At 33.4% G+C, this 26,157-nt stretch overlaps 1 protein-coding gene across 2 annotated transcripts in view; it reads right to left on the bottom strand.

Annotated features, from left to right (window-relative positions):
* Positions 1-26,157, bottom strand: part of LOC110585742 (cadherin-10) — a 113,838-nt gene that overhangs the window by 4,183 nt on the left and 83,498 nt on the right. For both annotated transcript variants that reach the window (XM_021695870.1, XM_021695877.1), the window contains exons 5-9: positions 22,431-22,618; positions 20,628-20,881; positions 16,091-16,227; positions 10,579-10,700; positions 5,429-5,537 (exon numbers count right to left, since the gene is read on the bottom strand). In XM_021695870.1, the coding sequence (XP_021551545.1) occupies positions 5,429-5,537; positions 10,579-10,700; positions 16,091-16,227; positions 20,628-20,881; positions 22,431-22,618 (810 nt within the window). The remainder of the gene's footprint in view (positions 1-5,428; positions 5,538-10,578; positions 10,701-16,090; positions 16,228-20,627; positions 20,882-22,430; positions 22,619-26,157) is intronic.

Below are 26,157 nucleotides of genomic sequence, written 5' to 3'. Positions count from 1 at the left end.
TTTCTTTCTTTCTTTCTTTCTTTCTTTCTTTCTTTCTTTCTTTCTTTTCCTTCTTCCTTTTTTCTTTCTTTTTTCCTTCCTTTTTTTCTTTCTTTCAAAGATTTTGTTTATTTATTTATTTATTTATTTACTTCAGATTGAAAGAGAGAGTGTGAGCAGGGGGAGGGGCAGAGGGAGAGGAAAGAGAGAGAATCCCAAGCAGACTCCACATTGAGCACAGAGCCCAATGCAGGGCTCGATCCCACAACTCTCAGATCGTGACCTGAGCTTAAATCAAGCGTAGGATGCTCAACTAACTGAGCTACCCTGGTGCCCCAGCAAGTTATTTAATGTTTCTGAACTTTGATTTCTCCCCATTGAAATGAATACAATCTATAACTCAAAGTATTGGTGGATGACTATTGATATGGATTACTTAATAAATGCACAGGCAGATGTAAGGATTTAATAAACCCAAGCATCCTACTAACTAATATATTGCTACAGATATTTTTTTTAATCTGATAACACCCAGTATCCTTAAATGGAGGTTGTGCTTTTAATAAAAAAGATTTCACCTAACCCTTATAATCAATATTTAGATTTTTTCTTTTAATTTATTTATTTGACAGAAAAAGAGAGCGAGAGAGCGAGCAAGCAGGGGGAGCAGGAGAGGGAGAAGTAGGCTTCCCGCTGATCAGGGAACCCGATGCAGGGCTTGATCCCAGGACTCTGGCGCTCAGTCGCTTAACCGACTGAGCCATCCAGGCGCCCCTATAATATTTTTTTAAAAATCAATATGTACTTGGATGACAGTTTCCTATTCTGTTTGTCCAATGCACTTAGTCTTCTTTAGCCAATCCCATAAGCCTGTTCAAAATGCTAATGTAGGGAAGGGAGTGAGTCAGCCAATTGCTAAATCAAATAGGACAAGGAAAAAAAAAAAGGTGAACATTTCTGGCAGGTATAGTGGTTGAACATAAAGCAGTAATCTCCTAAATTATTAGTAAGAAGTTATTTCTACTACATCAGTTAACTATAAAAGATAGGAAAGAAGATTAGCAAAATAGACGATGTACACAAGCAAATTTAAAAAATAAATTTAGTCTGATAATTTTTCAAATTTGACTTATCTTCCAAAAAGTATTAGGATATAATTCTTCCATTCTCTAACTTACACTAAAATAAATATTTATATGCATATGGGTATATATTTTTTCCTATTTTCTTTTTCTTAAGTTTTTATTTATATGTTAGTTACCATATAGTGTAATATTAATTTCAGGTGTAGAATTTAGTAATTAATCACTTCCATACAACATCTGGTGCCCCTCATAAGTTCACTCCTTAATCCCCATCACCTATTTTACCTGTTCACCCACCTCCCCTCTGATAACCATCAGTTTGTTCTCTGTGGTTAAAAGTTTATTTCTTGGTTATTTCTTGGTTTGCCTCTCTTTCTCTCTTTTTCCCTTTACTCCTTTGCTTTGTTTCTTGAATTCCACATATGAATGAAATCATATAGTATTTGTCTTTCTCTACCTGGCTTATTTAGCGTAATACTCTGGAGCTCCACCCATGTCATTCCAAATGGCCAAGATTTCATTCTTTTTTGTGGCTGACTAATATTCCATTTTATATATATACCACCTCTTCTTTACCCATTCATCAGTTGATGGATACTAGCGCTGTTTCCACAATTTGGCTATTGTAGATAACACTACTGTAAACATTAGGGTGCATCCCTTTGAATTAGTATTTTTGTATTCTTTGGGTAAATACCTAGTAGTGCAATTGCTATATCGTAGGATACTTCTATTTTTAACTTTTTCAGGAACCTCCATACTGTTTTCCAGAGTGGCTACACCAACTTGCATCCCCACTAATAGTGCAATAGGGTTCCCCTTTCTCCACATCCTCAGTCAACACTCATTCATGAGAAAAACCCTCAACAAGGTAGGTTTAGAGGGAACATACCTCAACATCATAAAGGCCATATATGAAAAACCCACAACTAATATCATCCTTAATGGGGAAAAACAGCACTTTTCATCTATGGTCAAGAATAAGACAGGGATGTCCACTCTTGCCATTGTTATTTAACATAGTACTGGAAGTCTGAGCCTCAGCAATCAGACAACTAAAAGAAATAAAAGGCCTCCAAATCGATAAGGAAGAAGTAAAATTTTCACTACTTGCAGATGACATGATACTCTATATGGATAACCCAAGAGACTCCAGCAAAAAAACACTAGAACTGATAATGGAATTTAGTAAAGTTGCAGGATACAAAATCAATGTACAGAAATCTGTTGCATTTCTATATACCAATAATGAAAAAGAAATTAAGGAATCAATCCTCAAAAACCATAAGATACCTAGGAATAAACCTAACCAAAGAGATGAAAGACTTCTACTCTGAGAAGTATAAAACACTGTTAAAAGAAATTGAAGATGACACAAAGAAATGGAAAGACACTCCATGCTCCTGGATTGGAAGAGCAAATATTGTTAAAATGTCTACAGTACCCAAAACAATCTGCACATTTAATACAATCCCTATCAAAATACCACCAGCATTTTTCCACAACTAGAACAAACAATCCTAAAATTTGTATGGAACCACAAAAGACCCCAAATAGCTAAAGCAACCTTGAAAAAGCAAAGCAAATCTGGATGCATCATAATTCTGGACTTCAACTTATATTACAAAAGCTATAGTGATCTAAACAGTATGGCACAAAAACAGACATATAGATCAATAGAACAGAATAGAAAACCCAGAAATGAACCCACAACTATATGGTCAACTAATGTTCAACAAAGCAGTAAAGAACATCCAATGGGAAAAAGACAGTCTCTTCAACAAATGGTGTTGGAAAAACTGGACAGCAAAATGCAAAAGAATGAAATTGGATTTTTTTTTATGTCAAGCACAAAAATAAATTCAAAATGGACTAAAGACCTAAATGACCTAAATGTTAGTTAGACCTGAAACGATAAAAATCCTAGAGGAGAACATAGGCAGTAACCTCTTTGACACTGGCCATAGCAACTTCCTTTTAGATACATCTCCTGAGGCCAAGGAAACAAAAGCAAAGAAAAACTATTGGGACTTCATTAAAATTAAAAGCTTCTACACAGTGAAAAGAAACAGTCAACAAAACTAAAAGGCTATCTAAGGAATGGGAAAAGATATTTGCAAATGACGTATCTAATAAAGGGTTAGTATCTAAAATATATAAAGAATTTATAAAACTCAACATCCAAGAAACAAATAACCCTCCAAAACAAAAACAAAAAACAAATAATCCAATTAAAAAGTTGGCAGAAGATATGAATAGACATTGTTCCAAAGGAAACATACAGATGGCCAACAGATACATGAAAAGGTGCTCAATATCACTGATCATCAGGAAAATACAAATCAAAACTATAATGAGATATCACCTCACACCTGTCAGAATGACTAAAATCAACAACACAAGAAACAACAGATGTTGGTATATGGGTATATTTAGAAACTTCTTGCCTTATTCTTTTTTAACTTTTCAAAAGGCTTTAAATCTTAATCTTGTCTACAATACTTTTAATATATTGAAGAATAAAACAAAGCTATACCCTAAACTAACCATTCTATTCAAATCATTTTATTAAATATTCAGAAAGTCATCATACAGTTAGACTTTTGACCTATAAGTTAGTGAAAAGCATGGGAATCTTAAGAATCAAAAGCTCCAAGTGTGGTATCACAGAAGCAGGAAATTAATTTTAAAAAATGATACCATAAAATTAAAGTTTTCTAAGATGAACATGTAGAGAAACACAAGGGCATTTCCTCAAGAAGAGCAATAAGGTGATGTCTATGTCATTGGATTTTCTTTTCAAAATGCACTCAATAACAAAATAGTGAGTTTATGCACTCTGGAATAATGAGTTTTGGAATACTGAGTTTATTCCATCTGACTTTAGAGGTATTCTATATAGTGACATGTTCAAATTTATATTCATAGGGCTTCAACTCTTGCTTTGAGTAACTCATATAAGATCAGGAACTCTTCTGAATATAGGAAGATGGCACTACTTATCAAAAATTAATTAAGATTAGCCTTGAGGTGCTTACCTAGTAACTGTGAAATGCTGTGATAACACTGTTTCAAGTCTCTACTGCTTTTTAAAATTGAGAGGTGGTTTGTTGGGGTCCAGTTTAACAAAAACATAAAACAAAATGCACTTAGAAAGAGGTATAATATTGTCAAATCAGTACGAAGGATGTCTAATCTAAGTTCTATATTTAGGATGCCAGATTCAGCAAATAAAATGATGGGTGTTGTTTTGCTGATAATCAGATGAAACTAGACATCTTGTATCTTATCTACCAACTCTATGAGAATTTTTTGCATCGCAGTTTTTTAGATGTTCAGAGGGATGGAAAAGAGACATTTCAGAAACTACGATTTAGTATACAGATGTTACCAGTGGATGCCCTCTTTTCAACTGATTTGTGCAGTTTACCACCATATCAAATACCTCAAACAATAATTGGGTTAATGTAAAACTATCTGTTATCTTAAACTTCTTTCTGATATTCTGAAAGCCACCTAGAGGTGATATAGCAACCTAGCTCTGCCAGTGGATATACATTGTTATGAAGGTATTATAAATATGTCAATGTACTTATTAAATGTATTTTAAGAATAACTATATCTACACTTACTCTAAGACAACTATGCCTTTTTTACAAAAGATCCACTGATATAATTAGTTTAACATAAATTTATTAAGGGGAAACAGCTCTAACTATACACTTTTCTTTAGAATAATTACCATATATATTTTTCAAATAGCTGTTCAGCTTTTTCAAAATAGTAAGCATTTTCATATTTTTTTCCTCTAAAATACGTTTTTGCCCTCTTTGGGAATGTAAGAAATATAATTTCAGTATCTTTTATCACAGAGACATTATAAAATTTACATATTGCACAGAAGAACAGTGTATCTTGCCCTGGCAACTGCTTTTGCACTTCAACCCCTCACAGACTAATATGGATACTTCTTCTCACCCATATTCCATGCCTTTTTGGCTTTGGTGAATCTGTTGCTGCTCAATCTCATTGAAATTTGCACAAGGGTCTCACTGAATCATTCATTTCTCTACCTAGTGTGTCTGATTATTTCCAGCCTTTCTAATGTTTTCAAGATTCAGTCTTTTCATTAGTACTCATATTGAAACTTCTCTCACATCTTTATTATTTTGCAATTTAAGAGAATGAACAGTATATCTTATTAATATATAAAGAAGCAAGAAATTAATATCTCATTAAATATCTGATGAAAACAACATTTTGTAACACAGATCAATAAATTAATACATATAGCAATTGTTCCTTTGGAGAACAGCTCTTGTTAATGTCACCTGAAATCATAATGACAGCATTCTAAAATTTACCTTCATTATCCTGTACTGTGAAGTTTGGATTGACAGCAGCTAAACTGAAGAAAAATTTCTGTCCACCTAAGGGGTCATCTTTGTCTACTGCGCTTATAGTCTGTATTAGCTGCAAAAAAGAGAAAAATGCATATTTATCAAACTTCTGAGGGTATAATCTGCTTTACAATATGTAATTTTTTAACATTCAATTTTGTCTAAATTTAAAGGCAGTTGATTTTCTTTCTTGTGCATGTATCTTTATTTTATTCCATCTTTTTTATTATTACTTTGACTTTAACAAAGTCTCTCTTTCTTTCCCTCCCTCCCTCTCTGCTTCTCTCTGTCTCTGTTCCTTTCTCTCCCTCCTCCTCAATTTCTCCTACATGTTATCCATTGCTTCAAAATAATAAATGACAATATCATATTCTTTGCAGTCTTATTAATTTAGATACAGCATTTGACATGAATAGGTTATTTCATATATATTTAAACATTGATCTGGAAAAGTTTATCTAATGGAGGAAAAATTTAGAAAACTATTGTGATTATGGCTTTCCTCTTTATCAAAAGTGAAAACTATTCGAAGAATGGACAGATTTTATAGATAATACTATGCAAAACTTTTTAAAGGAAAGACTTGAGGATTATTATCTACTTTAATAGTAATGGTTCACTTTACTTGCATTGTCAATAAAATTAATTTTTTTTAATTCACTATATGTATACCATGGGAAACGGTTATTTTATAAAGATCATCTCTGATTTATTTTAGGGTAAGAGACAATATAAGAAGCTATCTGGGGGGCGCCTGGGTGGCTCAGTTGGTTAAGCGACTGCCTTCGGCTCAGGTCATGATCCTGGAGTCCCGGGATCGAGTCCCGCATCGGGCTCCCTGATCGGCAGGGAGTCTGCTCCATCCTCTGACTCTATCCCCTCTCATGTGTTCTCTCTCTCTCAAATAAATAAATAAAATCTTTAAAAAAAAAAAAAGAAGCTATCTGAGAACAAAGCATAAAATGTAACACCTTTTACTATAAACAGATCACTTCTTTGAACATACATGATCAATATTATACAAATATATATGTAACATACGGCTATGTACTTTTTTGCATATATATCCAATTTGTCCTTAACTTATATGTATAACAACATTTTATATAATTTTTTGCATATCTTAATATTGCAAGAGAGCTTCAGAAGTTGTTCAATTTGTATACCTATATAAATGGCCAAATTTATGCTTAACTAAAAGGAATATGCTTTACTGCTTTGACTTATTTAACAGGGTGTGGATATTTGATGAAAATATTTGTTACTGATGTTTTGTTGATATAAAAAGAGATTTCAAGTTTAAAATATTACATAATTATAAAAAAATAAGGAGTTATTTTAACTCTTCTGTATTCAATTAGTTTTCTTTTAAATTACATTATAAAAATAAAAATGTGACAAATTTTAGCTACTCCCTATTTAATTACAACTTTAACCACTTATTTCAAAATAATACAAGAAATATAATTGGATCAAACAAAGATAAATGTTTATCCTCTAGGAGTAAGCAGCACAAAAAGTCATTTAAACTTTGAATAATCTTAAAGTATATTTTAAAATGTAACATAACTATTTAATGAAATTTTAGAGGTAATTTAAGATTAAATAGAAAGCAAGGATTTATTGCTAATGGCTTACCCATCCAATACAAAACCAAAAATGGTGCATATGTGAAGGAATTAAAGAGAAAAATGTATAAAAGGTGTTTGCTAATGCCCTTGAAGAGGTATCAATTCAGTTACAAAATCATTCTTGACTGACTTGTTTGTCGAGCAGTCTAAAAGATTTTTATTTTTAAATAGTGATTTATAAGAATAAATTGAAGGGAAAAATGACAAATGAAACAACATCAAGAAGGGTAGAAGACTTAATAAAACTTCTATGTTTTTATATGTATATCATTAAGATTAATATGTCAGTATATATATAGATAAAAATGAAAGAAATTTAAAAGTAGAGCTAATGGTCTTTTAAAAAATATAATGTCTCAAAATAAATATGCATTTTCAACTGTGATTACAAATTACAATTTCAGTTTATTTTTATGAACCAAAATAATACATTTCAGAGAACAAAATGGCCACATCTTTGCATATATCTATAAGAAGTTATAATGGTTTACACAAAAATTCTTAATTAAAATGTTATTTGAATAAAAGATGATAGCATTGTTGGTTTCAAAATTAGTGATTCACTGATATACTTTCTTTAAGTGTCATAAAAGAAATAAACCCTGCATTGTTCAAGAATCAAGTGTGTTTTGTTTTGGTATATGTTTGTTTATTTGTTTTGGTATATATACCACATACATATGGGTATGTACATATATACATATGTACATATACCATATACAGGTAAGTATGTGTTAAAATGGAAATCGGAAGTTGGCAACATGAAGGAGATAAAACCACTTCCCTGGTCTCTCTATATAAGCACTCGCTATTTCATTCCTACTGGACACAAGTTCATTTTGACTCATTTCCAATAAAATAAGTTGCCACAATTATGGAGGAAAAAAAAAAAACAACACTGGTGATGTCCAGTATTCATTTTGAGCATATGAAGAATAGACCCAGATAAGTCATTTCTATTTTATCTTCTTAGCTGTTATATAATTGGTTCATATTTTTACTAGGCTGTTCTAAAATAATCTCAAATCAACTTGAGGGCTTTTTCAGTGATGTTACCATGATGGAATGTGGGATGACAAATGGATTTTGAGATATTTAAGTAAGAAAACTGGTCACTAAGTTTTAATGCTTTAGGTTTTGCAGTGGGAAGAGCAGCAGTTAGGTAAGTAAGTCCACATTGTTCCATGGAAATATGTAAAGGGATATGTGGGGTCTGACAAAGGCCTAGAGCTTAGACACTATCTGCAGGTAAATACAAGCAGCAATCCTCCCTGGGGAGATTCTCTGGGAAATCTGTGAGACTGAAATACTATTTCCTTCCCATAAAGATTAAAAATTATTAAAATATGCTGTATTGACTGAAGGAGTGAGGCATGCATGATGGAAAATGAAAGAAAAATGAAACAGCCAGTCTTCGCTCCTCTCCTTTCCCAAGGGACTCTTTCTGAGGTGGAAAAGATGGGGAGTAAGGTAGCCTAGTTCAGGCACAAGAGGTGACTGTCAATTTACATCAATTTTAAGTTGCATCTTTTCCAAGGAGGAAAGTCTTCTACCTTTAGAGAAGGGAAGAGGCAGAAAAGGAAGAGGGGATGGCAATTAACTTTATCTGTCCTCTCATTTTGTCCATACAAATAGATGGAATCATTTCCTATGTCCTTGTTTGAAGTGCTACTTTATTTATTTATTTATTTTATTATGTTCAGTGCTGTTGTAAAACAGTACTTAATTCAGAGGAGAATTGCGTGGCTTGAAATACTCTATAAATAACTAAATTACACCCAGAAGTCCTAACAAGCTCTTACTTCCCTAGAAGGAGGGGAGACAAGAGTTAACAAATAAATCTCAAGGAAGGTTCAGTGAAGAACTTTTCCAAATAACCACCTTGGTTTTGCCTGCTGGGCTGCTGTAATCTAGAATTCCATCACTGAGTACATAACAGTTTAGTTTAAGCGACCATTTATCAGCCAAGAGACCAAAATGACATTTAGCAAACTGATCTTATTAAAAATAGCTACTATGGGAGGCTATTGCACATTCAGCCAATTAGACAAAAATTACTAATCATGTTATTCCTATCAAGTTTGTCAAAAGGCTACTTTTTAAATTAAAATTGTCTTGGATTTTATTATTTTCCTGCAATATGCCAACTGGTTTTTAAAATCCAAAAAATATAAACTTACTGAACCAGATTTAGTTTAGTTTCTTTTTTTTTTTTTAAAGAGGCATAAGGAAAAAAAAAAAAAACACAATCCCTTATTTGGTATATTGTGAATACATTTGGAAATCAGTATTTAAAATGACTCAAATGCTCTGAAAAGATATCTCTTGAAAATCAAATAGAATAACCATAGAGGAAGCTATGCATGCGGCAGTTGTAAAGCGGGTAATTTATCTCTTAGAGAAAAGGCTTCAACTTATATCATGCTGAGCCTGCCAAGCAGAGGACTATTTGGAATGGTATTTTCAGGGCAAACAAGGTTTCATTACGAAGTAGGTCGGAAGTTGCTTTGTCATTTAAATATTCCAAATTAAACATTTCCATAACATTTTCAAATAAAAAAAATGAATCCAATTGCAGCAATTTCTCCATTTCAAACAATAGACAGGCTATTGAATTCCTGTTAGAATCTTCAGAAGGAAGAATTTGTGTTATCCCACAATGTAATTTGCATAAAAATGTAACGACGACATTGATGTTTATAAAGAGCATCAAATGATGTCAAAACACAATGCAGTTTTGTGATGGCTACTCTTTCTTTAATAAAACACATTTGATTCCCAATTATTATTTATAACATGCAGCTTCTTTCTGTGAAGATAGCACTCAAACCAATTACGAGCATTTCTTTCAGCCATATACACTGGAGCCTTTCAAACAACAAAATGAGTCCACTGAGGAAAAGACTTAAAGAGTTATAAACAAAGCTGATGTAGGAAGAATGTTTTAAAGGAAAAACCTAAGTCATTAAGCACTCTAAGTGTTGCTATAATGATGAAATACAAGTATAAATTTAAGGAGTGAATCCTGTGGCCCTGCTTTGAAATCATTTGCATACATTGGAATATTGATGCACTCTTTCACTGATCCATTGAATCTGTTGCCGTGTTTCTCCTAACTTCCATCTCCCATCTCTTCTAGCAGGTATCAATATTTACCTAGAGAAACAGCAGAGGTTTGTTTCCCCCCCCCCCGGTTTTGTTTGTGAAAATTTAAAAAGTGAAAGTTATTTCTTCTTACGCCTTAATTTTTGTGGCAACAATAAAATCTTATATTTTCATTAGAACTTCACAAAAGAAATGTGAGACATGCTGCAGTGTCATTTAGAACCCTAAAAATATCAGCCTTTTTTTTTTTAATTATATTACTGGGACTTACATGAGCATTTTTATCTCTGTTTACTTGTTCTTCTTAAGATTGGGAAAAGAAATCATTTAACAAGCTGTTAAAATTTTCCAAAAGTTTTAAGTCCTATGGGTGCTCACCTGCCCTGGTCTCGCGTTTTCACATACAAAAGTATCATAGAACACAGCAAATTGTGGGGCATTGTCGTTAACATCCAAAATCCTCACAAAAACAGCCACGCGAGTCATCTCTTTGGGATTGTCTAGAAAAGGCAAAGGAAAAATTTGTTTAGGAAGACACATTTGTGCACCAGATTTCATTTATATAAGCATCTTGTGGATATTAAGTGCTCACATAAAAATAAGCATCGCGTTCATTCTGCCAACATAATGAGCAAATACAATAAAGAAAATTACTACAGAGTCTAATTAAGTAGTTATAAATTCAGTTATTATTGGCCTCCAGAGAACTACTATTATTTTGGAAAATCTTCTTAAAATAAGAGCACAATCCACTGTAATTGAGTTCATATTGTATTTGCGTCCTTGGTCCAAATATGTAAAATAAGAACAAATATTTATTAAATCTTTGTCATGCAGTATTATATTAAGCTTTACTGAGTTTTTGGATGAAGAAATAATTTTAAATAAACTATTTACTTGCCCATGGTCATTAACTCCTAAGTGGTAGTTTTTTATTACAACTTACCCTCCTGACTACTTTAATAGCGAAAATGTATTCCAATAGCTACTCTGAACTCCCCTTTTGGAAATTTTAATATATAGCTACTAATTTTACAAGTTGGGTGGAAATTTACAGGAAAATATAAGCACTTGAATGTTTCATTAATTGTCACTGGTACCATTTCAACAATCCAGGCTCAATTTTGTATAACAAAATTAGCTCAATAGTAACATATAGTATAATAATTATGATTTTTTTGCTACAAATACTAAAATCAAGAGCATCAAAGTTTCACATAAAAATATGCATTAAAAATTGTCTTGATTTGTAAGTGGAATTTTAAAATATGAATGTCTATTTAGCTTAGCCTTGGGTAACACCCTTGTATTAGTCAAAATTGCATTTTCTCACAAATGGGCCTTTCTAGGCACTAGTATTGGTATCTGAGAGTGTTTTGACATCTTAAATTCAGTTGATATTTATCAGCCTTTGTGATATCAAAATCTTAGTCTTTGGTAGTTCAACTTCTGTGTGGACTTCAGGAAAGTCAAACTGAAGATCAATAGAAAAGGGAAAAGGAGGTAATTAGCTAAAAACAAAGCAAAATAAAACAAATAACAGATGAAGTGAGGGGCAATAGCAATCTTATTAAATGGCCTCTACTAACATGGGTTATGGATCATACTATTTGCCTTTGTGAAATGTATCTGACTTTCTAATTTTATCTATATAATTTTCAAATACAAGGGTAAAAAATATCGTCATGTACAGATAGGGAGGATATTACTATGCAAAATAATTTATTTCTCCTCCTTTCTCTCCAGGTAATTATAATGTTACTAAAATAATGAAGTCAGCACTTTTAAAAATAATATGGAAGAACTGATTACTCAGCAGGGACCTTTACAAGGTTGAGTCGTATGAAGGAAGGCAGATAAAATTCTAAATCCATGTGAAGCGTATTTATCTGCCTTCTTTTTTTCAAGAGAAACTTTGAAAGGCATCCTCTCTTTAACACTCCTTTCCAGTCTTACTCAGTCTTTTTCACCCATGTGCCTTCCATTCTCAGGTTCTGATTTCCCATTTGCTAATGCATTGCTGCCTATTGTTCACTTCTTCCTATGTCAGGTGGTTGTAGAGTCCAGACCCTGGAGTAGAACAGAGCTGCTTGGATTCCCAGATGCACCATTCACTCATTGTGTGCCTTCGGCCAATTTACTCCATCTCTCTAATGCCTCAATTTACCCAATAGAAATCAAAATAGAACTTCTAATCTATGGAGTTATTTGAAAAATTAGGTCAGTTAATGCATGAAAGCTATCAAAAGCTATTATCAAAGTATTAGTTTGTTGGTAAGCACTCAATACATGTCAACTATTAAGATCATCTTTATTATCACCGTGATACCTTTTTTCATTTTCTTACATTACTTGACAGCTTATGCTATGTTGCTCCACACAAAGCTCTCACACAATAAAAAAATATATATATTAACTAGTTTCCCTACAGTTCATACAGGTCTGAAGAGGCCTACATTTGGGGAGCAGTGGAGAAAGGAGAAAAAAAAAAATCTATCCCACTCTTTTCCTACCTCCCCTAGTCGTAAACCATTTGCAAGTAGCCAGAGTTCACCTACAAAGGGTTCACCTACAAATGAATCCACAACTTACCTAGAGCTACGCATTGCTACGGGTATGAATGGGAAGGTATGATTCTTCCATATTTTCTAGCAAGAGCTTTTCATCTAATATAGTTAGTGGACATAGCAAAATATTTTCTTTCAATAGTCTTGACATAAATATAACTCTTGTTGGAAGTCAAGAGAGGCAGAACAATATCAGACAATATCAGATCTAAAATACTGCACTGTCAGTCCGTTCCCTGACACAAAATGAAAATTCTCAGCTTCTTTACAGATGGCTCAAAAAGTCTCTTCAAATCAAAAGCTAAATCCACAAGGATAAATGTGTTTGTATAACATCAGGCCTAGAGTCAACTACTCAAACAACAGTGCCTACATTAATCTTTTTACTGGTAGATGTTCCAGCTCATGTACAAGTAAAAACAGTAAGCATTCCAAGAAGCATCATATGGAATGGTAGTTGGCATATTTACCACCTGATTCTCAGAGTCATCCAGGCACAATCAACTATAGCAAGAATGTATCAGCAATAAAGGATCTTATAATGTGAAAGCATTCCGATGTATTCACAGTCTTTTCCATATCCAAGAAAAGGAAAGCTTAAACGGTTTTCTAGAAATCCTAGCCTTTAGAAAGATGTATCTTTTCTACCTGCTTAGGGCAAGAATTTCCACTCTCAAGGACTAAGTATAGATAATGGAGTTCTTTGGTCATAAGCTTTGCTCTACTGTTCTCAGACTGTATTGCAATGATTACAGTAAAGTTTTCAGATGTGGTGAGAGGAACTCATTAGTTTCTACAATGGATTTCTAAGACCCAATTATGACCTTCATTTTGGATTTTTTATTTTCCAAATGGCATTTAAAAAATATTTTTGAAGAAGAAAAAGAGAGGTTATTTCATGGTATAATGCACTAAATAATTACCTGAGGTAGTACTTGCCATATGATGTGATATACTGCTGTGGAATGTAGAATTCAACTGTTAGAGGCAGGGCTTGAAAACGCATTCGTAAGAAGTACATTTAAACGTCATTCTGCCCTGCTTAGGGCTTGGTGTAATGCACACTTATCACAAACCCAGTGCTTAAAATCTAGTAAAAACAATTTCCTATATGCTGTTTCCCTCTCTCCCTTATCCATTTAATACCCAGGCCAGCATAATGGGCCTCTGACTGCTTGTGGCTTGGCAGGTAGGCATTTCCAGCAGTTACTCCATAAATTGATTTCACTTAAGGGCAAAAAATAGGTTTAGTTCTTAAAAAGAACATAATTGGCTTAGCTTTTTACAGAATTGTAATTACTTCAGCTAGCTTTAGAACTTAAATTTCTCAACGTATCTTAAATGGAAAAGGCAATTCCTAACTCATTAGGCTTGAATTAGGATCTTGAATCAAGCAGAGAGCACAAACAACCATGATTCTGGAATGATCAGATTGGACCCTGTGAGGCACATCTAACTGTGGTGATGTGGAAACAGATAATAGAAATAGAAGCTTTCCTTAAAAGAAAAACTCAAAAAAATCTTCAGTTGGCCTTAAAAGGCACAGCCATTTATAACTCACTATGGAAAAACTGGGTCATTTGGATGGTGGAGTTAATCTGTATTTCAGAGCCAGATTTAAGGAGAAAGCTAAGTCTACTATTTTATCCTGAAGTTTTGAATTCATTGTTAATGATCTGTCCAGCATCATTCCATCCTTCTGAGACTTTTGGCAATTTGGCCCCATTGCTCTGCCTTCCAAATCCTGGAATGGTGGCTTCAAATAATTTGACCCTGATAGGTGTTTGTGGATTCAGCTTCATATTTTAGGTCTGGAATGTATAGGCTTAGTTTTTCACCATGATTCAGTCCCTAATTAATGCTTCTTTTAAAAACAGAGTTGCGGGACGCCTGGGTGGCTCAGTCGGTTAAGCGACTGCCTTCAGCTCGGGTCATGATCCCAGGGTTCTGGGATCGAGCCCCGCATCGGGCTCCCTGCTCAGCGGGAAGCCTGCTTCTCCCTCTCCCATTCCCCCTGCTTGTGTTCCCTCTCTCGCTGTGTCTCTGTCAAATAAATAAAATCTTTAAAAAAAAAAATAGAGTTGCTTTACTCCAGTAAATCACAGTATAGAAATTAGAGACCATGAACACGTTTGCATGAGAGGACAAAGGGGCTTCATAGGCATGTGTAATTGTACCGGGCCTCACTCTAAGAAGGGCCCCATGCTTATTTTAAGGCTCTACTGTTACCACATTAAATGTCTTAATCATTTTTTTTTTAAAGATTTTCTTTATTTATTTGACAGAGAGAGAAAGACACAGCGAGAGAGGGAACACAAGCAGGGGGAGTGGGAGAGGGAGAAGCAGGCTTCCCGCTGAGCAGGGAGCCCGATGTGGGGCTCGATCCCAGGACCCTGGGATCATGACCTGAGCCGAAGGCAGACGCTTAACGAATGAGCCACCCAGGCGCCCCGTATTAATCATTTTTTAACAAGAGGTCTGACGTTTTATTTTATAATGGGCTCCACAAATTACGTCGCGAGTCCTGTGAATGGGCAAGAAACTTTGCAATTAGAAACAGATATGATTTTGAATACTGGCTTTGCCTGTTATTACTTATATGAAATTTTGTAAATTAGATGTAGAATTAAGTATTGGATCTAGAAACAGAATGACTAGTTTTAAATCTCAGTTTTACTAATTCTGGCATTGTGACTTCGGGCAAGTTACCAAAACCTCTGGAGCCTTAGTTCCTTCTCTGTTAAATAAGGTCAATAAAAATATTACTAGGAGAAAATTAATATAAAATTCTTAGGATAATACCTGGCATAGAGTGCTTAATGTTAACTATTATTACAATACCTTGGTTTCCTCATCTGTAAAAAGGAAGAAATGATACCTACATACATGTTTGTTGTTAAATGGTGCACACCCACCATTTAGCATAGATTTTAATTTATAGTGTCCATGTAATAAACCTAATGCATTTATTTTTCCCCAAAAGAGGATATCTTTAGTGCCCAATTCTAGATAATTTTTATTAGTCAATATTAAATGTTGATTTGGGATACCTATAACTATCCCTCAGTATATATAGAAACTATTGAAAAGAATTATAGGTGTTGAAAAGCCTTTTTTTTTTTTTTGCTTGAAATCAATGCTTTATTCTTTTTCTTCAAGATTTTATTTAAATTCAAGTTAGTTAATATATATTGTAGTATTAGTTTGAAGACTTTTAAAAACAGATTAAAATTACAGTTCATGTGTATAATGAGAATAAATTATTTTAATATGAAATAAAACCTAATATATGTTAAATATTATATACATAAAATTCATCTTACTGATTTCAGCAGCTATAACAGTAAGATTGTGCCATTGAGATAGTTCACGGTCAAGTGGCTTTGATGTATAAAGGGATCCATTTCCAGAATGTATGTTAAAAATCCTGTCAAGGTCAGTATGGCGATCCAAGGAAAATCTGAACATAGAAAGCAAAGAAAAATACATGGAAATATTATTGGTTTGTAGGAGAAAATGGTGTAATGTAAACACACACACACACAGTAACATGTAATAATTTTGTAAGTGTAGTTATTACTGATGTAGAATGAAAACTGTTTCATTGATTTATCACGCACACATGCACACACACATCAGGAACTGCCCCCCACACACACACCCGCCATCTACCTTCCTCCTCTTCCCAAGGCATGAGCTGGTACTTTGTTCAGCATTCAAAATGATGGCCTTCTGAATATTTGTTTTATTAAATCACTATCTATTGCCATATCAACTGACTGGGAAGTATTTTTTTGTTCCACAAAGTAGTTGGCATTACAGATGGTTGCATTACCAACTGACCTTACCTAGGAGTTGAAAATTCTGTTAAAGAATTACTGTAAGGATCAAATGCAAAAAAGCATTCCCAGAAGCAAAGTCTTTTTCATAGTGATGAAATTGGAGCCAACATTAGTTTCAACAGACGAGTAGGTTATCAATCTATGATGATGTTTAGTAACTTCATGGTATAATACCCATGTAGCTTCAGTTTTTAACCATATGTATCATTAAAAAAAATGTATACATTTTAACTAAAGATGTTTTAAAAACAGAAAATTTGGGGTAGGAGTTTTCACACATTTTTACCAAGTAAAGTCTCAGAAAACAAATAAAAAATAAAAATAAATAAAGTCTTAGCATATGTATAAGAAACCAACTATGCTGCAAATTGATTAAAGACACTGTGTTGAGTGTCATTCAAAAGTCTAACACCAGGTTTATCAATCAGATTGTTATAGTTGGGACAAATCCCATTATTTGGGAGATTGTCAGGCAAGGTTTAAGATAGTTATATCCCTCATCAGTTCCTGCCACTTCACAATCCTAGCGGCTTACAAATGCTTTATAGTCCTTGAGTTAGCAAGCATAATCCTCAAGTTATATTTAATGCTCCATATTAAAAAAATAAACAAAGCAAAACAAAGATGACAAATCTAGGAGTAGCATTCAGTAATGGCATATCTTTTCCTAAGCCACAACTGTCACTTATTTTTAGGAAAACTTTATGAAATGCTATTTTTAAATTGTAGTTTGTGAGTCATAATAAAAAATAATTTTTAAAGTGCCATAAAACTCTTCTCTTTTAATGTTCCAAACCTGTATGATATTTCCAAAAATCAATTGAAACTTACAGTCCTTATTCTGGGTTTTGAATAAATTGCATTAGAAGAACAACTTAAGCCATCAATACAGCTAATGTGATTTTACTTTGGAGGACTGCTTATTTGGGGTTTTTATTTTAAATCAGTTCTAACTGGAACAGACCAGTATTTAACAAATCTCCTTAATAAGCTCTAGCCCTCTCTATTAATACAATATGAATTCAGTTTTGCATTCAAACTGCAAGTCTTATCATTCACACATAAGTTTGCAAAACACTGAATCTCTATATCTGGAATAATTCACAAATTCTCTCTCAAGTTGACAAAATTATTTTACTACTGAAAGACTCAACATAAATTTACCTCCTCTTTTGAGTGTTTCATGATTACCTAAAGTAGAAGCTTATTTGTCTCCTTCTGTCCCAAAGTATCTTTTACCACTCATCTCTAAATGTAGTATCAAAATGTATCATTTACCACATTGTATTAGGAATTCAACATCAAAATGTGAGTTACATTTCAAACAAAATCAAACATGAAAAAACCAAGCATCATTCTTGCAGTATAGTAAGCACTCAATGAATATTATTTCTCATACCGAATCTTCTTCCCTAACAGACTGAGAACTTCTTGAAAAATATGTTAATATCTGATATGGTGATGCAAAAATATTTATTAAATGAAAAAAAGAATAACTGAATTCTTTGGTATTTTGGCAAATAAGTTTTCTTATTTCTATAGAAATATGACGTGAAGTTGCAATATGTAAATCTATATAAAGCATTATTGTCCTTGCCAAATCATTTTATGTGTGTTTTGTCTTATTTCTTATAATTTAGTTTAAAAACTAATGTCAAAATTTAGAGGATTATGCAAAATTATCTTAAAGATACAGAGAGATCCTGGTTCTTTTTCAAACATGATATAATTATATTTTCTAATTCTCTATTGGCAAATTATGTGCTAATTTTTGTCTTCCTTTTTAAGATCATTTCCAGAACAAAGTAAATCCCTTTGATTATTGCATTAACATCCATAATATGACTTAAACAATTTATAATATGCCCAGTATTATATTATATTATATTATATTATCTATCCCATAAATACATTGCATTAGTAAAGCTATTTTATCCCTGATTTTATATATATACATATATATATATAAAACCTGTAGTTCTATCATTATTATTATCCAAAAATATTCAATTGCATTTTATGCATCACGTTAGCATAAATTCAATTATATTACAACCTTTATGACATAGACTTTGTCATTAATAAGCATTAATTCTGTTACCATATAGTATAGATAAATGGATTCTTTCCTTAGACTTGCATTCTGATTAAATATTTAATTTTTGTTTCAAAATCCAGACATATTTTGACATATAATAACCATCAGTCTGTAAGAGGATGCAAAATCTATTTCTTTGTGAGGGGAATATCTTTATATAGCCACTTTATAACACCACTGGATTTAAGTTGAACTCTTTTTTTAAAAAATATATTTAATTTAAAAAAGACCACTTTAAAACCAGGAATACAGCACATAGCCTGTTACAGTTACTTAGGAGCTATGCCAGGAAAATGCTTGGAAAGTTTGAATGGGTAAAATTAAACATGTATATTGGTTATATAAAAGCTTCAAAGGAAAAAAAATATCTGAGCAATACAGCAATTTCAATGAAGACAAATGGACTAGGGAAGAGGCAATTATGGGGAAGTCATGCTGGCAGCTGGGAGCTGTACATGATTACCATATATGTAACCTGTGATGCTCTATGTGAATATAAGAAAATATTTAGGCAATTTGAAGCAACATGGATGGACCTAGAGAGTATAATGCTAAGCGAAGTAAGTCAATCAGAGAAAGATAAATACCATATGATTTCACTCATATGTGGAATTTAAGACACAAAACAAATGGACAAAAAAAGAAGAGAGAGAGACAAACCAAAAACAGACTCTAGAGAACAAACAGATGGTTACCAGAGGGGAGGTGGGTGGGGAATGGGTCAAACAGGTGATTGAGATTGAGAGTACACTTATCTTGATGAGCACTGAGTAATAGATGGAACGGTTGGGTCACTATATTGTACATCGGAAACATATAACACTGTATGTTAACTACACTGGAACTAAAAGAAACATAAAAGCAAAAAGAAAGTATTTAAATAAAATTAAATAAATCAAATGCTAATTTTAATATATATGAAATATGACTTCACTTGAAGATGTGGCAGAACCCATAGCACTTTTAACTTTAACTTGAGTTAGAGTCACATGGCATACAAAATTAGAGATTCTCTACATTCTGCTGTTGTATTCTTGGGAATCAGAAAAAAGTGTGCTTGGAAATTGTTAACCATCATTTAAACCCTTACTTGACTGGTCCATGTGGAACAAGGGGAAGACAAAATTAACCTGTAGAGAATAGGGAAACGAATGAAATCCAAAACACATGATGTACTAACAGTTTAAAATGAACAGTCATTTTGATGGTCAATATTATATACAGATATCTGTATTTCTTTAAAATGATAGACCAAATGTCAATAAAAACTTTTGAGTCTTTCTCATTTGTATGTTTATTACATCCCATATATTTTTAGGCTGCCATAAAAAAGCAAAGCAAAAAAAGAAAAAAAAAAAGGAAATTACTGTGATCTTTCTGGAATGTTCTAATATTTTTTTAAATATTTTTTGATACAGCCAAAACAAAAACAACAAACAAAAACCTTCCTTCTTTGATGGTAGGAGTATAGGAGAGTTTCTAAAATGTAATATAACTGCATTGTAATATTGCTGTAATTATATTCTTTTAACTGTTACATCTCTCATCTCTCAACTTAACATATCATTTAATAACTGAAAGCATAAATAAAGTGATTCGGTTACATTGTAAATGCACAGCTGACACATTGTCCTTTATCTGTACCCAGGTCAGAACAACAAATACCTAAAAGACAGATGATACAAGCTAGATTTTAGGCTAAAAGGCATGATTTAAACTGGACCAAATGTTGAAGCTGTGCATGCCTTGCCCCAAAACATTCAGAGACAATTTACTTTAAACACCTATGCTCCTCAAATTTATGTACAACTTATGGAAAGACTCATATATTTTAATGTATTAAATGCTATAAATAGAATTTCATGATCTCTATATTTATTTTAATTCCCATTCTTTCATTTGAAACATAGGCATACTTACCTGATGGGGCTAGAAGTAGAATCTGGGTCTCTTGCCATCACAGTACCAATGATCGTCCCCACTTCAATATCTTCATGAACTTCAAACAGGTAAGAGGCTCTGCTAAAAATAGGAGGTTCATCCACATCTTCTACAGAGATTTTTACAATTGTTGTATCTTTAAATGGTCCCAGGTAATAAAAACGTGGATCCACATGGGTATTTTCTGCTTCAACCTTCAGAGTGTAAAGTCTTCGACTCTCATAGTCAAGTGGCTGTATAAATAAACAAATCATCAAATTAGAGTGAGGGAAATTGGATTATATGTTCCTTTCAAGTCACAGTGTGATTTTTAAAGCCTTGTTGAGTTCTGTCAGGTTGTTCAGTGTAAATGATTAAAAGTAATAAAAAATAGTAATAAAACCTTTACATATCGGAGAGGGTTCAATTTTTACTTTTTATGTATTCAATGAGTAATACTTCAGAACATAGGAAAATTAGATTTTGAATCTTGGACAAATTGGAAAGGATATTAAAACCTATCTCATAATGTGGTGACTCGTTATAAAAAATGAGCTGGGAGACTGTGTGTTTACGTGTGCATGTGTGTGGGCTGAGGTGTTGGCGACTGCTTAATGTTTGTAAGCAAAAAATTCAGTTATCTTTTTACATTTATGTTGTGATTATTTCCATTCAGTTTAATGGCAAGGTACTACATAAACTATAAAATTCTGAAGACTAATATAAAACTTTCAACCATTGTAGGAAACATTGAAGATAAGGAAAACCTTGAGTAAAGAGAACAGACAAAAACTTTGATAGCAACTTGGTAATTAGGTTACATTATGAAACAAAAAAATGGAACTTAAACATTGATGCGTTGTAACTGTCACAAGTATAAAATCAAGCTCCTCTCTTTCACTCCTCTAAAAGGTATGTTTTGTTAACAGAAAAAGACATTGTTGATTCAGATTCCTTCAACCTTCCTTTTTTTTTTTATCTGATAAGCAGTAGATTTTACTTGCATTAATATTACTTTCCAGGCATGAAAAACAACAAAGAAGCTGCTTCCTCCTTTGCTGGTCACTGTCCATTTAAAAACATTTGGTTGCCTACCTTGGCCTTTGCAACTGACACTCTGGAAAGTTTTGTGATTACTCAGTGTTTCAGTGGTTACTTCATGCAATAGAGTTTTTAGCACATTTCAATATGATCTAACTTTTACGGGACCTTAACTTTTACGGGACCTTAATTTTTTCTTATAATGGTGGTACTGACTCTACAATAAAAAAACTAGTTACCTTTAAACTGTATCACTGAGCACATATTAGCAGAAAAGTTTAATTTATATAGCGGAAGGGAAAATGTGAACAATTAAATTATCTTTCAAAATACGCTGTCTCTTTTTATTAGCAGCTCTAATTATTGCTTCATACATCTGGATAGATGGCATGCTACTTTTTATGCCTCCAACTGGGATGATATATTGCCATTATTAGCTATTAACTGCTTTTTCTTAAGAAAACAATGTTATTATGGGGTGGGGGGGCTTTTATTCACAAGGCTCAGAAATGGAGTCACACATCTGTTAATTTGCCTTTTAAATTTTGTAAGAACTCAGGTTTCACGTTTCAATCAACAAAAGCACTTGGTCAAAATGTTCAAGGAGAACTTTGGCTTTATGTTTCTCATACTTGTGCACAATATAAATCACATTTGGACTGATAGTGACATCTCCTAATGGATAATGCATGAGGGGATAGCACATAATGAAATCTCTATTTGCTAAATGGGCAGGTGCTTATTTAAACTGATGTTGTGCACCTTTTTCACAGTTATGATGCCTTCCTGTGTGTCCTTCTCAGTTATGATGTCAAACATATCAGTCCCATCACCATCAATAATTCGGTATTCTACTTCTGCATTTTTCCCTGTGTCAGCATCAGTTGCTTTTACGCTCCCAATGGCTGTGCCAATTGGGGAAGACTCGAGAACTCGAAGGTGGATGGTGTCTGCAAAATATATAGAAGAGGGGGAGAGAGAGAGAGAGAGGTTTCTCAATAGAATATTCAAAGGTAAATTGTGTATGAGAAAACATTATAAATCTTTTTTTTTTTAAGAATTTATTTATTTATTTATTTTTATTCGACAGAGAGAGACACAGCGAGAGCAGGAACACAAGTAGGGGGAGTGGGAGAGGGAGAAGCAGGCTTCCCGCGGAGCAGGGAGCCCGACGCGGGGCTCGATCCCAGGACCCCGGGATCTTGACCTGAGCCGAAGGCAGACGCTCACCGACTGAGCCACCCAGGTGCCCCTAAATCTTAAGGTCTACATCGATGTTGACTGATTAATGAGTTGAATACACATGGTATGGATAACACGAAATTAAGGTCTAGGAATGGAAAATGTGGCATTTGGGAGGCTTGGGTCTGTGCATATTACAAATACTGAGTACCAATCTCTAAGAGTGTTAAGAATTCTGGTTTGAAAATGAGCACATTGTCTTTTCTTGCATTTGCACAAATAACTAGAGATCAACTTTGAGTGCAGAGAGGTACCTGTGTTTGCTTATACAATCACAACAAATCCCAGAATATACAGTGAATATTTATATTTAATTATTTTCCCTTTGTTATATTTAGTTATTAACTACTCTTAGGTTATTTGAGCTAAAGGACAGAACATTACGAAATTCCATGAAATCAGCTGTAGTGGGGAGGAATCCTATTTATCTTTGTGACAGGAGAAACAAAGTATAGTCTGTAGGAGAAATACAAAGAGGCCCTTCAGAGTGTCACTGTGAAAACACTCAATTCTGACAAACTCCTCTCTATTCCACAGCAAAACAAGACTTTAGCTAAGCTCCTAGTGCACCTAGATGAGCTTTCAGTGGGAACAATCTCTACTGCTAATGAGATTTATGTTCTAGCTCCTGATCATAAACTACGTATTACTGACAGATTAATCGACCTGAAGCACACTTCTGATTATAGCCCCTTCATGCTCATAAACCCTAAGTAATTCTCCTTAAAATACACAGTAAAACCCAGACCTCTTAGCTAATCATGTTCTTGCCTGAGTATATCTTTCCCAGTGTATTTTCCTTTAGTCACTTCTATGAAAGATTTGCACCAAACTGGACTTTTCAAAGTTTTCTTGTCGAAGTTCAATTTCCTAAATCTCTCTCTCTGTTTCTCACATGACATTTCCCCTCACATAAGATTCTCCCCCCCCACTATCCTCTTGTAATCACAATGCAATTTACCGAATCTGAGAAAATGGCACTGTTACAGTGTTACAGTAAGTGTTTGGGGGCTATGCTCCTCAAATTTCATATATCGATGCCCGAACCCCCATTCAGTACCACAGGATGTGACTGCTTTAGGAGACAGGGTCTTTAAAGAAGTAATTGAGGGAATTAAGGTAAAACGGGATCATTAGGGTGGGCTCTAATCCAATATGGCTGGTGTCCTTACAAGAAAAGGAAATCTGGACATAGGCAGAGAGTGGAGACCATGTGAAGACCCAGGGAGAAGACAGCCATCTAGAAACCAAGCAGAGGCCTCAGAAGAAACCAACCCTGCTGATCTTGAACCTCAATCTTAGACTTTTAGCTTCCAAATCTGTGAGAAAACAAACTTCTGTTGTTTAAGCCACCCAATTATGGCAGCCCTAACAACCTAACACAGGTACCTCTATCTGCTCAGTTTGGGAAGTCGTTTCCTAGGAGACATCAGTAAGACTCGGCTTCCACTACACCCCAGGTAATCGCGAGCCTGCTCTTTTTGTTTGTTTGTTTTTACATTTTCCTCTCCATCTATTTTTGGTAACACACTATTGAGAGCAACTCTCGACTCATTCCTTGGCTACTGTCCTGTTGGCTCTCTACCTTTGCTGTTTCTTCTAGAAATCCCTGTCCCTGAATATTCAGATGGCTTTCACTCACTTTCTTCAGATGACTGCTCAGTTGTGACCTTCTCAGAAGCTTTCATCAATAGCCTTACTGAAAATAACCTTATTGAAAATACCACTCCCAGTCATTCTTCATATTACTTGCAATAGCTAGTCATTATATTATTTACTTATTTATTCGTATGTACCATGAAGATGTAATGCGAAACAGGGACTTTGTATTTTTCTGCCATTGTTTTCTCATTCTGTTTCTTTGAATGTAGTAGCCAACATATACTGATTTGTGTATTGGATAAATGAGAAACTTTCTAATTTGTCTACCAGCAACTATACTTAACTAAATCCAGTCAAATCTCAGATAATCTCATTATACACTGCAGCCATAGTATCCTTTTGAAAACAATGCTCTTATGGATAATTATTCAGAGCTTCAAATTTCTTTGATTGGTCCCATTATACTTAAAATAAAACATACATAAGCTGCTTCTCCATAAATTGGCTTCTCTGTCTTGTCATCCTTTCTCTTAATTAATACTCTCTATGACACTGTTTGTTTGGTTTTTTTTTTAGGTTTAGGTTTTTCCAGTATGCTTTTCTTGGTTTGATTTTCCACACAACTCTTTGCCTGGCAAGCTCTAACTCTTCCTTTTGAAAATATCTGTTTCACAATACTTCTATCACAGAACATCACCAACTCAACCTATTTACTGCCAGAAGATTCTTTAAAAAATTAAATTTTATAGAAGCAGCACCTTGATAAATTGATATATTATACTGTATCAGAAATAGCTTTTCTAAAATACAAAAATAATATCACTGCTCTACTGAAAGCACTTATTATTGATATTAGGATAGATTTTTTAAATTTCATTATTTACTTTATAACATCTATAAAAGTTGCTTTCTGTTAAAATCTTCAACACCACAATTATCTATTCTCAGATCTAGAGTATATGTGAAATATAGCCATAATAATGCTTTTTTTTAATTAATGATTATTTAACTAGACCAAGAATATGTAATATTTAAAAATAATATGAATGATTTGATATGAAATCTGCACAATCTAGAGAATACAGATTTTTTTGAAGCGGGCATGAACCATTAATGGAATCCCATGAACCATTTGATCAAAAATTAAATTATTAGACATGTTTGAATAAATTTTAACAAATCAATATCAACTAAATTCTCTGACCATGCTACAATTAAGGCAGAGGTTAGTATGAAAAAGATCACTCCAAAAGACTCATATTCTTGAAAAGTTAAAAGAAAATTAGAAGTAATTCCTATGTAACTGATGGTTCAAATAATATACAAAAATAGAGATCTAAAAATAATTGAAAAATCCATGAAAAGAAATTAAAACATGGGGCAGAGAAAACAATTCTACTTAGAGAAGGTAATTTACAACTTTATGTGTTTTTATACAAAGAAAAGACAAGCTGAAAATAATAAGTTAAGCATTAAAAGAACCTAGAAAAGAAAGACATAATAACCATCAAAGAAAAAGAAGGAAATAATTAAGATAAAAACAGAAAGTAATCAAGTTGAAAACAAATATAGGAACAAGAGAATAAAAATGCCAAAAGTGAGTTTTTTTAAAGGACTCACAAAATAAATATATATGACAAAATGG

The sequence above is a fragment of the Neomonachus schauinslandi genome, chromosome 7 (assembly GCF_002201575.2).
Source record: "Neomonachus schauinslandi chromosome 7, ASM220157v2, whole genome shotgun sequence".
In the NCBI taxonomy this organism is placed as follows: Eukaryota; Metazoa; Chordata; class Mammalia; order Carnivora; family Phocidae; genus Neomonachus; species Neomonachus schauinslandi.
The sequence above is the reverse complement of the archived record's forward strand: the minus strand, read 5'-3'. Positions and strand labels throughout refer to the sequence as shown.